Here is a 12,397-nt window from a genome sequence, read left to right on the forward strand (position 1 = left end):
GCCTGAGATTTCAGGCAAGTCCAAGTGGCTCAGGTCCATCTCCCAGATGTTAGCACCCTCGGAGCTGGCCTTCCAGTTGCTAGGCAAGGCCATGCCACCAGACAGGGTCACGTTTTCACCATTGTATGCCATAATGGTCAGGTCCAGATCTGCCAGGCCCCCGACGCGCATGAGATGTGCCACTGACCCTGGCCGAGCGAGGGCACGGGGGCAACCAGCACCACCTACCATCGGGTGTGATAGTTATGGTGGATGAAACAAAGTAGGTGCCTTTGCGAAGGATGATGGTACGGGGTGTGCCACTTGCTGACGGCTGACGGGTAACGGCAAGGGCGTGCTCGATGGTCTTGAGAGGTTGGCTCTTGGTACCATTGTTGTCATCGTTGCCGTTGCTTGCGTCCACAAAGACAACAAGACCAAGAGATGGCTCAGGGAAGACCGGTGTGAAGTTGGCTGGGGCATTGGGGGGCGCCGTCACGTTGAAGCTGCAGGCGTTGACCGATGCGAATCGTGAGAGAAATGTACGCAAAGCTCGCTCAGGGGTCACGGTAACGATTGTGGCCATGCCACCAGCCTCTCGAACTGCCAAGGCAATGACAATCACAGGCAGAAATTCAGAGGCATATCAATATAAGGGCACGCTACAGAAAATCGCACCATTGCGTTGCACCCCCGGGATCACCGCCAGGCAGGTTCAGGGCCGCGGCCACGCCTTGCCAGTCTTCAATGGATCGAAATGGTTGGATGTGGAACCCATACTCCATGGCCAAGTGGCGCATGCGACAGTCCGCATCTGCGGGTGCCTACATGTCTCGTGCAATTGAGTGGGACGCCAATCCCGCACGCCCCGCCGCAACAAGTAGGAAGGCAATGAGCAGCGCTTCCGGTCAGCAATTACGGTTGATCAAGGCTCAGACCGTCAGACTGCGGTGGAGAAGGCGGACATGGGCTCGGTGCATGCTTACCTGGCCAGAGACGGTGCTCAGGGCCATCAAACCCCCGAGGGTAAGCACCAACACTTGCATGATGGCGTTGAGCAATCACGGAGATCGCCAAGACGACAAGCAGAAACAACCCAAGAAACGCCCAGTGCGAGTAGGATGGCGATGGCGAAATGGTCCCAGTGCGTCACTGACAGACACACACCCCACCACCAAGCACTCGCACGCGCCAACAAAAGAGACGCAAAACATCAACAAGCAAAACATCTCTCAAACTCGCTCTCGCTCTCTCTCTCTCTCTCTCTCTCTCTCTCTCTCTCTCTCTCTCTCTCTCTCTACTCTCTCTCAGCTCTCTCACAGCTCTCTCTCAGCTCTCTCTCTCTCTCGCTCTCTCTCTCTCTCTCTCTTTCTCCTCTCCCTCTCTCTCTCTCTCTCTCTCATCTGTCTTTTTGAAGAGTGTGACAAATTTCACACTTCCGTAGCTGCGTTTGCTGATTCTCTCTTTTTTGCATCAAAAGGACGGGGCGATGCCTTTGAGTAGATGACACCGGATGTGGAGACGGCTGGGCTGGGATGCATGCCCGCACAGGCTGAACATAAGAGCATGGAGGGGGTAGGGCATGTGGAGTGGAAAGCTCCACACCAGGTTGAGGCGTACTTGGCTCAGGTGCGACGCGCAGCCCGTTGCCACGGCCTCGTGATGACCCGTCTTGTCTGCCTGGAGGCTCCGAACCGCCTAGCTGATGCCCGCGAGCGCGAACTCGTGGTTTGGCATACGGGTCTTGGCTTGGACCGAGCCCGCCTTGATGCCGCCATTCTTTCCCATCTAGTCAGGCTTGACAACCACGCCAAAAACAAGTATCAAGCACCTTTCCCCCAGCATGCCTGTGAGGCCTCGGAGACCGGCTCAGAGTCAAGCGTCCGCCCCTTAGCCTTTGCAGCTCGCTGCAGCGCGCCACCACACAGCCGCTCATCCAAGTGGGCTGCGATCATCAATGGACACGACGCTTGGTCCGCATCATACATCGCCATCGCATTATCGAGTGGCTCATCAACTTCCACCCTGGGTGGTGGTCACTCACAGCTCAGCCACGGCACTCAGCACAGCGCACGGGCTACCTTTCACGGTCGACAAGCGACCCGATATGCCCTCACCATGGCCCAACTGGCCAAGGTTCAGGCGGACCGCAAACTTGAGCGCCGCTGCTATCTCTACGCCAGCTTGGGCTACTGGCAGCAAGGTGGGTTTGGGTTTCAAGTCTCCTGCGCACATCACGCGAGGCCTCGCCGACCGCCCCCGAGTCAAACCCTACCTCCGCTCTTTTGCTTTACCTTTCCATTCCACCGCATCCCATTGATCTGCTGTCCATTTTTGTCTGCAGGTTTGGTACAGTCAAGTCGCCGTCTTTTGCGGCACGTCCACCGCCTTCACCAGATCCATCCCGTTGACGCCGCAGTACGCCCCGAATACTGCACGCCGTCCCGTAGCCCTCCCCATGGCTGCCTCTCCGCACTTTCTCTCACGACCAATGTCGCCCCTGATTCATGCATGACTTGCGTCGGGAACAGACAAAGCAAATGTATGCTGACATCAAAGGCCGGCTTCTATCGCAGGCCTCAACAGCAGCGACCTCTCGTACCGCTACTACGCCCAGCACGGGGCCAGACCAGAAGAATTAACTCTTGTGCCTACTAATTGACCAATAAACCACGGTGTCCTTTTTGACTGCCTTTCAATCGTCACGCTTAGCTTGGCAAAACTGTGCTTATGCTTTCATAACTCAATTCATGGCCGTGACAGCCTCACACCAATACTGCAAACTCAATGGGGAAGAAGACCACGTGTGGATACAAAGTGATGCGCGATGCAAGCACAAAACGCAAATGCAGCCATGATGACCCGAACAAACGTTGTGCAGCACGGCTCGGATACGGCAACACGGTCAGAAAACGAATGGTCTACAAGCATTGCCACAACAAAAAAAAAAGCTGAGCCTCAGCTCAAGACAGCAAGACAGGAACGGCGCAATGGCGCCCCCACACAAGTCGGATCTGAAAGCGTCGGGCGTCACTACTCTCGAATGGGAGCAGTTGCAGCAGCCCGACGCTTGGCATGAAAACGCTTAAACTCCTCCAGAGAGATGAAGCCATCACCGTTAGTGTCCATCTCACGAATTTGAGCCGTGGTGAGACCTTGAAGGCGACACTCGGACACAGACAAGCGGCCATCGCCGTCCATGTCCCACATGTTCCAAATGCGCTCCGCTTCCTCGTTCATGCGCCGGTGCTGTGAAGACGTCAACGACAATTCACCGTGCATCTGAGCACGCGTCATGAGCTTGGAACGACCACCCTGGCGAATGCTTTGTTGACGCCGCTTGGCTGCCGATTGCTTTTCCGCCGAGCGTTGCGTTTTGAGCTGCTCGAGCGTTAGGCGTGGCTGCTGCGTCTCTGGCTGCAGCAACTCCTCCGCCTCAACGGTAAACGGCATCTTGTGCAACTCTGCATACTTGAGGCAGGCCTCGTGCACAAACTCAAACTACCATGAACGCGCGCGCACAAGATGATGGTCAGCAAGCAACAACAGCGGCATTAACCGACAGGCGGACATCACATGGTCGCTCTAAAATCCAAGCGCCGAGAAAGAAATCCAAACCCTTGTCGCCACAAGAATCAGAAACACCATGGTGCAGTACCTGCTGGAGATGTTGGACCAGAGCCGGCCGATCTTGGCGCACAGCCTCAATAATGGCCAAGGGGTCCGCGCGCATTTGCGTCTTGAGCAGTTGGCGACAGTGATCAATAACAATCAGAGTCCCTGTGCGACCAATACCCGCCGAACAGTGAACAAGCGTTGGCTGATCTTTGAACTTGGAATTCCACTTGTGCACCGTGTGCAGCAATCCTGCATGCCCCCATACATGAGTCAAAGTTGAAGTGAGCCGCTCTTTGTTGTTGCCAGCTACAGCGCGCCAACATCCCCAATCGGATCTTGCCAACACAAGCTCTTGCACCTACCAAGAACCGAGTCGGGGTAGAGGCTGCGTTCGGCGTCACGCGGCACACCGTGATCGGGCCACGTGTTGTACCAAAAGTGGCCAATGCGACGGCTCTCGCCGTGACGTACGACCTTGAGCTGCGTGAAAATGTAGCCCTTGGCCTTGGCCTCGGAGACAGAGAGGACCACAATGTCCCCAAAATGCATGGCCGTTTTGCCATCAACCTCGGCAGGCCAGTACCGCTCGCATTTCGTCTTGCCCTTTTCAATCAAGCCCGTGGCCATAATGATGGCAGAAACATTGGACTCCCAGATGGTGCGCCAAAAGTGCGTCAGCGTGGCTGGCAGTGGACTGATAGATCCCCCAATGTAAAAAAAAAAGGGAGGGGAAAGGGGAGCAGATCAAAAAGCGACAAAGCGCAAGACAAGCAAGATGAGGTGTTGATCGTCAATCACAGTAGCCTGCTGTAACGCGCCCAAAATGCAGGTTTTTTTATTTTTTCCCGAAACCAACACGCACCCCATCGCTGCCACGTATGCCTTGGGGTTGCCATCTGCTCCGCGCACCCAGTTGGCATTGTAGTATTCCGACTCGGGATCATCATGTATACGGGGCAGCACCACGCGCGTCTAAGCATGCATGACCCACACCAGTGCTCATGAGTCAATATCCAGGACCTGACTCTGCATCACTTCACTTCCCACAACACGTCCCAAAAGAGTCAAACACGTCTAGTGCGTGGCACGCCAGCACGCGGGCAAACCTGGGGTGGCGGCAAGATGTCCATGTAGCGATTGTGGCGTTTGTTACGAACGCACTCGGGAATCTAACGGCGTGCGCAGGACAAAGCATTTGAAGTTGAGCAGCCATCGTGCTGACCTGCGACACAAAGGAGTAGCATGCGGCAGATGAAGGATGCCGCTTGCTGACCTGGTCTGGCATGACGAGGCGATTGTCCATGGCTTTGTACGCGTTGCCATCTCGCTTGCCAATGGTCCAAAGCTTCTTGGCCTTTTCCCGTTCCGCACGCGAGACTTGATAAACAGATTTGCGTTGGCGGCGATTCAGAATCGTGCGACGCACGAGCTGTTGATATGGAAAAGTGCACGTCGCGCCCCCGAACCATGTGAGCGGCGGTTACAGTTGACTCGCCGATCGGATAGTCAACCAAGCGGAGCGAAAAGAAATGGGGATGAGATTAATAGGACTAACGAGATCAAGCGCAGCACAAGGTTGGGGGTCATCCACGAGACGCGGATCGTCATAAGAGGCCAACCCCGAATCGTGGTTGAGAAAGTAAGTCTATACAGCATAGAGGCAATCAAAGAGGGCACGAAACCAATCAGAGCAGACAGGAATTAATGGCGGTGCGGTGTGTATGTTTTCGCCCCCATGTTTGCCAAAAAAAGAAGCACCTACGTCGCCGTCTTCGTCCTTCTCTTCCGTCCAGCCGATTGGCAACTCCCTTTCCAGCTCTTCGGGACGGGGATCCGCCTGACCAGATGCCAAGTTTTGCAGAAGTGATGGCAGACCATGAGTGAGACCAGGTACTGCCGGGCCAAGATCGCACTCGCTGCTGGGAGCAGCCCAACGCGAGTGAGAGGCTCTGAGGCAATCGACAAACCTGCTGAATGGCTTTGTCCTTGCGATTGCGAAAAAGGATACAGGCATCCTGGTAGAGGGGCTTGCCCGGCGAAGCAGCCACAATTTGCTCCCAGCCTTCGAGCATGTTCTCTGGCTGAGGTTCGAGGCTGAAGGTAGCAACGCGCCAAAGGAGCAAATGAGCTGTGAGCCTGGTGGTCGGATAGCCCGGTGTACACAAGAGCAGGCTGGGGACTCCTTCCGTTCGCAACGTACACAAAAAGGGAGGGTGCGCCTTTGACCTCCTTTTCCAACGGGAGAGGCGAAGTGCGCTCCCGCGCAGCCTTGCCATCAGTTCCAGGATTGTCCCATTGTGCCACCTGCTCGAAGCAACGGCACAATTGGTGAGACCGGTTGAATACATTGCCTTTATTTTTAAAGGACTGGGGCTGGACGCACCTGGTTTTTCTTGTTTAAGAAGATGACGCGTTGCTCAGCTGGAAAGTAAGCGCGCACAAAGTGCTTTGGCAACTTGCACGCCAGATCCTCATCGACCTGCACATGAGGGCACACAATTTCGTGTATTCAATGACCACATCAAACACGAGTCTTGGCAATTTAGGATCAAAGACAGGGGGGACGGTGAGCGTCGGTTAGCATACCGACGGCATGGTGCACGGTGCCTCAGCTTCTTCTCCAAGTGTGATTTGAGCGTGCTATTAGCACGAGATCAGCAAGGACCTTGCTGAAAGGCGAAAGGCGAATGCCAACAAGTCAAATGATCGGAGCCAACTAACACATCAAGCCAAGGGGGTCATGAGCAGGCGACAGGCGCAGTGATTGGCGCTGGAGACCACCAAAGTAATTGACGTCCCCGCCCAAGAGAAGAAAAAATACATCGTCTGAACTCTGCTCCCTCATCGCCCCAGGGTTAGCCCTCACACTGCGATCAATCAACAGGACCGCATGGCATCGCAAATACCAGACAAACACTCCCCATCATGACCTCCAAAACCAAAAGCCCCTCGCGATGCTTCACCACAACCAGCATGTTGTGCCGGGTGCGGCTGAGAGCTCAAATCAAGCACAAATCAAGCACAAATCGCGGCATGCCATCCAGTCCTCACCGTCGGAAATGCCGTCGGAACTCACACACACACACCACACACACACACACACACACACACACATTGAGATGAGCAACGCCCCTTGTGCTCTCTCTCTTTTCTCTTTTCTCTCTCTCTTTTCTCTTTTCTCGACACTAAAGGGGGCGTACAGAACAAAGCCCTTCTTCATTCGGAGAGTTGTTGAGGGATCGGTGGAGGTTCGTGTAGCGGGCGGGTGCATGATGCATGGGCTTGTGTTGAACAGGCAGAAGAGTTAGGGTGGCTATGGGGATGGTTGTGGTCGTTGTCAGATTGATTGATTATCCAACGCTTCGTTCGGAAAGGGAAGGACCGGCTTGTGTGGGCGATCATCACATCGCAACCCCTGCACTCTCTGGATCGCTTGGCAACTCTGCGACGTAGGCAGGTGAAGGAAGCGTCTGCCTGCCAGTCAAAATACGTCTTTATGCTTGCCAACTGCCAAACCTTCAGACATCGCACTGGCATTGAGAGTGCTTCGAAGACCGCTCAATTCACGGCTTTCGGCGCTTCACACACTGTGCTTTTCTCTTTAACATTGTAAAGAAAAAAAAATCAAAAGCAAAATCGACTAGTTTCAAGGCGACAGGCACGAGCTCAAGTTCAGGGAAGAAGAGAGGAGACGACTGGAACATCAACAGACATCATATCAACATGTTTACGCGAACATCCCCCATACACGTCCAAGGGACAACAAGCTTGGACTACGGATATGGCAGGTTACTTAGCAAAGAGACACGCCCGTAGCACAAGCGGCACCGCTTGCCACGCGGTAGAGCTGGCCCGAAGCACAAGCGCAGAGCTGAAAGGCGGCTGCCCCTGCATCAGCCGCCAGCACCGGTAGGTTATCCATAACTATTGCGTTCCCCGAGAGGGAGAGCTCGTTGGCAGCCGTCAACGAAATGCTGTCAAAGGCTGACACAGTCACGCTGGCCGTTTGACTGTTGACGGTCACATCCTGATTGGCCTGCACGCTGAGATCTTGTCCCACCGATTCGACGGTCAGGCCTTGATTGGCCGTGTACGCGTTTTCCAAGCGGCCAGTCTGCAGGGTGCCCGAGACCAGCAGTCCCGACGCGCTCTCCACGACGACCTCGTTGGCTCGAAGCGTAACCTGACTGGCGTTGGCAGTCAGATAGATATCATCACCATATGCACCGCGCAAGCTGCCCGAGGTTACCTGCACCGCATCGGTGCCCAGGCTCACGGTCGATCCTCCGCCACTGCTGCTTGTGTCGCCCGCTCGTAGGTTGACACCCTCGGTGCTTTCCAGCTGCATGGTGGTGCCCGTGAGCGCTGTCAGATTGGGGGCAACAAGCCCCTGCGTAAACTCAACGTCGCCCTCGATGCGAATGCGGTGCTCTCGGAACACCACGGGGCCAGCCCGGTTGTCGCTCAGTTCAAAGGCATCAATCAGCCAGAGCACGAGGCCAAAGTTGATGAGCGCGAGGATGACGAGCCAGAGTACCGAGCAGTAAAGGCAGTACTTGCGCCAGCCGTAAATGCCGATGCGCTGAATGTGCAGCTCCACTGTTTGGGCGCCTCGGTCCGCGTAAATGTCCGTGTCGGTCGTCAACGTGTCTCCGGGCTCGGGCTCGTAGCGGCGCTGCCTCAGCCCCTCGCCCGCCGGCTCGTAGCTGACCTTGCGAGGTTCGGCCATGTCGTACGCTGGACGCTCGTCGCGCATAGGCTCCATAGCTGGCATCCTCCCAATGAACGCTCACCAAGTAACGTCGATGGAATTTTGCTGGGATCAGTCGGGAAGGGAAAAGTGGCCAGACAGCATGAGATGAACCCCAACACACGCGAGAAACAGGAAGCACCCCCCCTCACTCAAAAAGGTTGTGCTGACACACAAGAGCAGGGCCAACCCTCCCCTCGTACACATGCATGCGCGCGAACCATGCCAGCGGGGAGACCAACTCAACAGCTCGAACCTACCAACAGCTTGAACGAAAAGCACAGCCCCGACCAACCGATGCTTGCACAAAACAAAAGGGCAGCGACCCACTATCCGGGACGAAAACGGAATGGAAAAAGAAAAAGAATGCACTCCCCTTACCCAGTCTGCATTGTCTCGCCGCAAGAACTCGGTGGCTTTGTCCGCGTCCTTTCAACACCTCGAGGGCGCAGTCAACCGTTCAAACCGCATGATGCATACATGCATGCAAGTGGTGGCTTGCCGATCCGGTCAGGTTTTTGCACCAACAACGCTACCCGTTGTGGCGAGAGTGCTCTCACAGCCTCGTTGTCAGCCCCTGGTGTATTGTCGCGGCTGCCTTCACACTGTTTCTGAGCCCGCCACGACTGTCTTGCAGGTCGAGCAGGCTTGGTCGATCGGGCGCGTACGGCTACGGACACTTGCGGACGTGGCGTGTGTGCTGGCACGGCTCCAGTCGACCAACCTGACGCACTTCCGAGCAGGCCAGCGCACGTGAGCACGAACCATGTCTAGCCTGCGCCCGCACCACCACAAGGGCCACCGTGGCTCAGCCGACTCAGATCTGGTCTCGGAAGACAACCTGGACTATGCTGGCTCGAGCCGTTACATTCGTCGCCCCAGTCACCGCTTCATTCCAGGCTCCAAACAATGGTGAGAGCTCTCCTACTTGCCTCAACTCTTTCTATAAAGTGCGCCCAGGCAACACCCGAGCGTGTCGGCCATTGGCGCAAACCGTCGGCCCATTGCCTTCCATGATTGAGTGTTGGTCACGCCGTTGGAGCCAACCGCATGCACTCACCAAGCCTGGCTTTGGGTTAGGCATATGGGACACAATCTCAAGGGCCAGGAAGACGACTTGATCGAGGATCTTCCCGTTGGTCTGCGCCGTGCCCGCCTCTGCTGTGTTGTGAGCTGCACCGTGGTGGCGGCGCTCCTCAGCCTCGTCACGCTGGCCCTGCTCATTTGGGCCATGACGGTCTTGGACGTTGATACGTACGGCCCCGAGGGTGCCGTCTTTCGGGATCGCGCCGTCGGTTTTCTCAAGCCCGTGGAGGTCGGTCTTGGTTTTTTTTTTTTTATTGGGTTGCTTTGTTGTTGTTTTTCCTCCCCACGACTATACGCTGTTCCGCGCTGCAGCTTGCCCGTGGGTGCTACTTTTTCTCATCGGTTCAAAGCACTCACCAAAATTGGTACGCCACCTGCTCTGGTCCAACTTTTAGTGTACGGGTCAAGTTGCTATCGGCCAAGGTGACTATGTAGTCCGCAGCACGGCCAATGAACCCCTCAATGTAGCTGCTGCTGACTCGGTATGCCGCCTGCCATGGGGCCCAAAATGCTTCAGCACGCGTACACACATAACACGCACACGTTCTCGGGCGCACCACAGCATGCACGCGTCTGTTGCTTCGCTCACACTAACCCCGGTATCTGGGCTCTTGCACACACATTGGACGTGTGTATCTACAGTATCGGCTGACCGCACGGTCCGCCACGGCACGTAGCACAAGCAGTATCTCCAGCACGCCCGCCGATGTCACTTTCAACGCCTCAAAGATGACGGCTCGCAGCGCCGTACGTACATCGTACATGCGCCTCCTTCCTCACGCCTCGGATGCAGCTGAGCTCATAACACCTCGGATGCAGCTGAGCTCATACCGCCTGTGCCCGGATAGGTGAATGAATCCGACATTTACTTTGAGATGGACCCGGAACAGAGTTACGTACGCAGTCGCCGAGCTTTTTTCGATACCCCAGCCGTGCGTACAGCAGGCAACGCCAAGGTTGGTTCGGCTCGTCATTCAGAACCTCGGACCTTTGGCTTCAAGGCATGTGCAAGCTATGGGATGGCTTCAGTGGCTTACGCTTGCATGAACAACCCCCGCTGCATGTGGCACAGGTGCAGACAAGCATTCTCCGAGCGCCTGTTGGTGAGGACATGGAACTGGCCAGTACCTCGAACATGACGTTGACGGCCTTTCGTGACCTCGCTCTGACGGCACAACTTGGCAACGTACTGTTCACTGCTGGTGCGTGGAACGAATTCCCCCAGGATGCCTCTGACCCTCGCCACCCTGCGCCACAGACCTATCTCACCAGTTGTCCTCATGACTTGATTTCCACACATCTCCGCCTTTCAGACGACTTGACCTTGGCAGCCCGACAATCTGGGGTGGTGGGTGCACTTTCCATGTCTTCACCGGTGGTGGCTCTTGACATGGCGAGCCTCTTGGCCAGCTCGGGGTCTGTGGTGCCCGCAGCCACGTACACAGTCTGCACTTGCAACAACGGACAGCTATTCGTTGTCGATGGCAGCACCTTGTGTCCCTCCACGCCAGGTGCTGCTGTGTGTGCTTAAAACGTAGTTGGCCGAGACTGAGCTCACCCCTTTGGACCCGTGCGCCCGAGGCCATCTAAGGGAGGATCCTAATGCCATAACACGACGTGCACATGCGTTCCTATATTCCACCTTCACTTCTCCCTTCTCATCTTTCTCTCTTTCTCTCTTTCTCTCATCCTCTCCATCTCTATCTGTCTCTTCCCCCCCCGCGCGCCCCTACCACCTTCTTGTTTGTAATGTGTCCACGTTTGAACACACAGGAATTGAACGTTTGTTTTCTGATGTCAAATCCTTTTTAAGTCAACCTGGTGCCATCTGTGGAACACGAGATGCGTTCAAAATGCTTCCGCTGCTACGGTCGATTGCAGATTGCAAGACGCACAGTTTGAAAACCCAGACGCAGGTGGGTGTACGGGTTAACGGGGCACGATGGTAGCACAAAACACCTTCCAGGCCTTGCGCGGCAAGGTCACACGCATACACACATGCTAGGGCATGCAGCAGGTGGCGGAAGTGGTCCAAATACACAAAGAATCCACATTCAAACTGAAGCCTGGTTCTGGTGAATCTTATCCAGGAGGGTTTTGGCCTCGTTGATTTTGGCAGCCAAGAAAGGAGAGCCTCCACGATCCGGATGATTGGCAATCATGATGCGCTTATGCGCCTCTTGAATCTTCTTGTAAGGAGCCGAGGGGCTACCAAAACCATCGCACGCGCAATCAGGGTAGCATTTGGGCAGAGCATTAAATCTGCTGCGGCAACCAGGGCACCAAAAGCCAGGAGCTCACCTGCAACCAAGAATGAGGCCAGCCTCGCGACGCGACATCGTCTCCTCAAAGCCTCCTTTGTAGTATGCATTGAGATTGAGGTTCAAGTTGATCTTCTATGGTTGGCAAAGCATCAACGCACCATTTTTACATCCTCGTGTGAGTTTGACGTTCATCAAGAAGAAGGCGAGTAGCCACCGAGCCACCGAGCCCAGGTGATTCAGACACCAGACAGGAGCCTTGCACGCACCGGCATCAGCTTTTCGGGCATCTTGACATCCATCTTGGGCATGCGCTGAATCGCGCGCATGGCCACGCGGCCTGATTGACGGCGAGCAGCACAAGAGAGGCGGGGTGAAATTGGGATGAGAGCAGAGCCAGGTCGGCGGGCTAAAGAGCCAATCACAGGGACAGTCACAAGAACACAAAACTCGCTCAGGGTCGCGCCGGAACCCTGGTTATGACAAAGGCCTCGCTCCAACGCACCGCCAAAGCCGACACCGGCCACCAAAACACCAAGTGCCACAGCCGTCGACATTGTGAGCGTCTTGGGTCTTGCAACTGGATTGAAAGGACAGGAGAGACGTTCAAAGGGATACCAACACCCAATGGAAAGAAATGCTGTTCCTGCTGGCTCTACTCCGTCAAGCTATGTACTCTGGTCGCCGTTTCACAACTGCCCGT

General features: G+C 55.5%; 6 protein-coding genes across 6 annotated transcripts in view; 3 read left to right on the plus strand and 3 right to left on the minus strand.

The window, feature by feature from the left end:
• The window catches only part of MONBRDRAFT_23394 (uncharacterized protein), a gene marked incomplete at both ends in the record, with an annotated part of 1,631 nt that extends 1,445 nt beyond the window's left edge, over positions 1 to 186 (plus strand). Inside the window, one exon of the mRNA XM_001743578.1 lies at positions 142 to 186. Within this exon, the coding sequence (XP_001743630.1) occupies positions 142 to 186 (45 nt within the window). The remainder of the gene's footprint in view (positions 1 to 141) is intronic.
• A 576-nt stretch (positions 187 to 762) lies between these two features.
• Positions 763 to 2,641, plus strand: MONBRDRAFT_23395 (uncharacterized protein; the record flags this gene model as incomplete). The annotated part of the gene is made up of 3 exons (XM_001743579.1): positions 763 to 1,419; positions 1,483 to 2,182; positions 2,556 to 2,641. 3 exons carry the CDS (start codon positions 763 to 765, stop codon positions 2,639 to 2,641), a joined length of 1,443 nt encoding a protein of 480 aa, XP_001743631.1.
• An 870-nt stretch (positions 2,642 to 3,511) lies between these two features.
• On the minus strand, positions 3,512 to 4,569 carry MONBRDRAFT_14958 (uncharacterized protein; the record flags this gene model as incomplete). The annotated part of the gene is made up of 3 exons (XM_001743825.1): positions 3,512 to 3,846; positions 3,960 to 4,291; positions 4,460 to 4,569. Coding segments are annotated over 3 exons (777 nt in total), but the record flags the coding sequence as incomplete, so codon positions are not given.
• A 2,821-nt stretch (positions 4,570 to 7,390) lies between these two features.
• Positions 7,391 to 8,371, minus strand: MONBRDRAFT_6251 (uncharacterized protein; the record flags this gene model as incomplete). Its single annotated transcript, XM_001743826.1, has 1 exon — positions 7,391 to 8,371. The coding sequence occupies one exon, from the start codon at positions 8,369 to 8,371 to the stop codon at positions 7,391 to 7,393; it is 981 nt and encodes a 326-aa protein (XP_001743878.1).
• A 1,060-nt stretch (positions 8,372 to 9,431) lies between these two features.
• Positions 9,432 to 10,722, plus strand: MONBRDRAFT_23397 (uncharacterized protein; the record flags this gene model as incomplete). Its single annotated transcript, XM_001743580.1, has 5 exons — positions 9,432 to 9,662; positions 9,829 to 9,915; positions 10,076 to 10,180; positions 10,282 to 10,505; positions 10,659 to 10,722. The coding sequence occupies 5 exons, from the start codon at positions 9,432 to 9,434 to the stop codon at positions 10,720 to 10,722; spliced, it is 711 nt and encodes a 236-aa protein (XP_001743632.1).
• Positions 10,723 to 11,487: 765 nt separating this feature from the next.
• On the minus strand, positions 11,488 to 11,799 carry MONBRDRAFT_15200 (uncharacterized protein; the record flags this gene model as incomplete). The annotated part of the gene is made up of 2 exons (XM_001743827.1): positions 11,488 to 11,641; positions 11,735 to 11,799. Coding segments are annotated over 2 exons (219 nt in total), but the record flags the coding sequence as incomplete, so codon positions are not given.
• Between the last annotated feature and the right edge of the window lie 598 nt (positions 11,800 to 12,397).

This window comes from Monosiga brevicollis, genomic scaffold, assembly GCF_000002865.3.
Source record: "Monosiga brevicollis MX1 MONBRscaffold_4 genomic scaffold, whole genome shotgun sequence".
NCBI classification, from domain to species: Eukaryota; class Choanoflagellata; order Craspedida; family Salpingoecidae; genus Monosiga; species Monosiga brevicollis.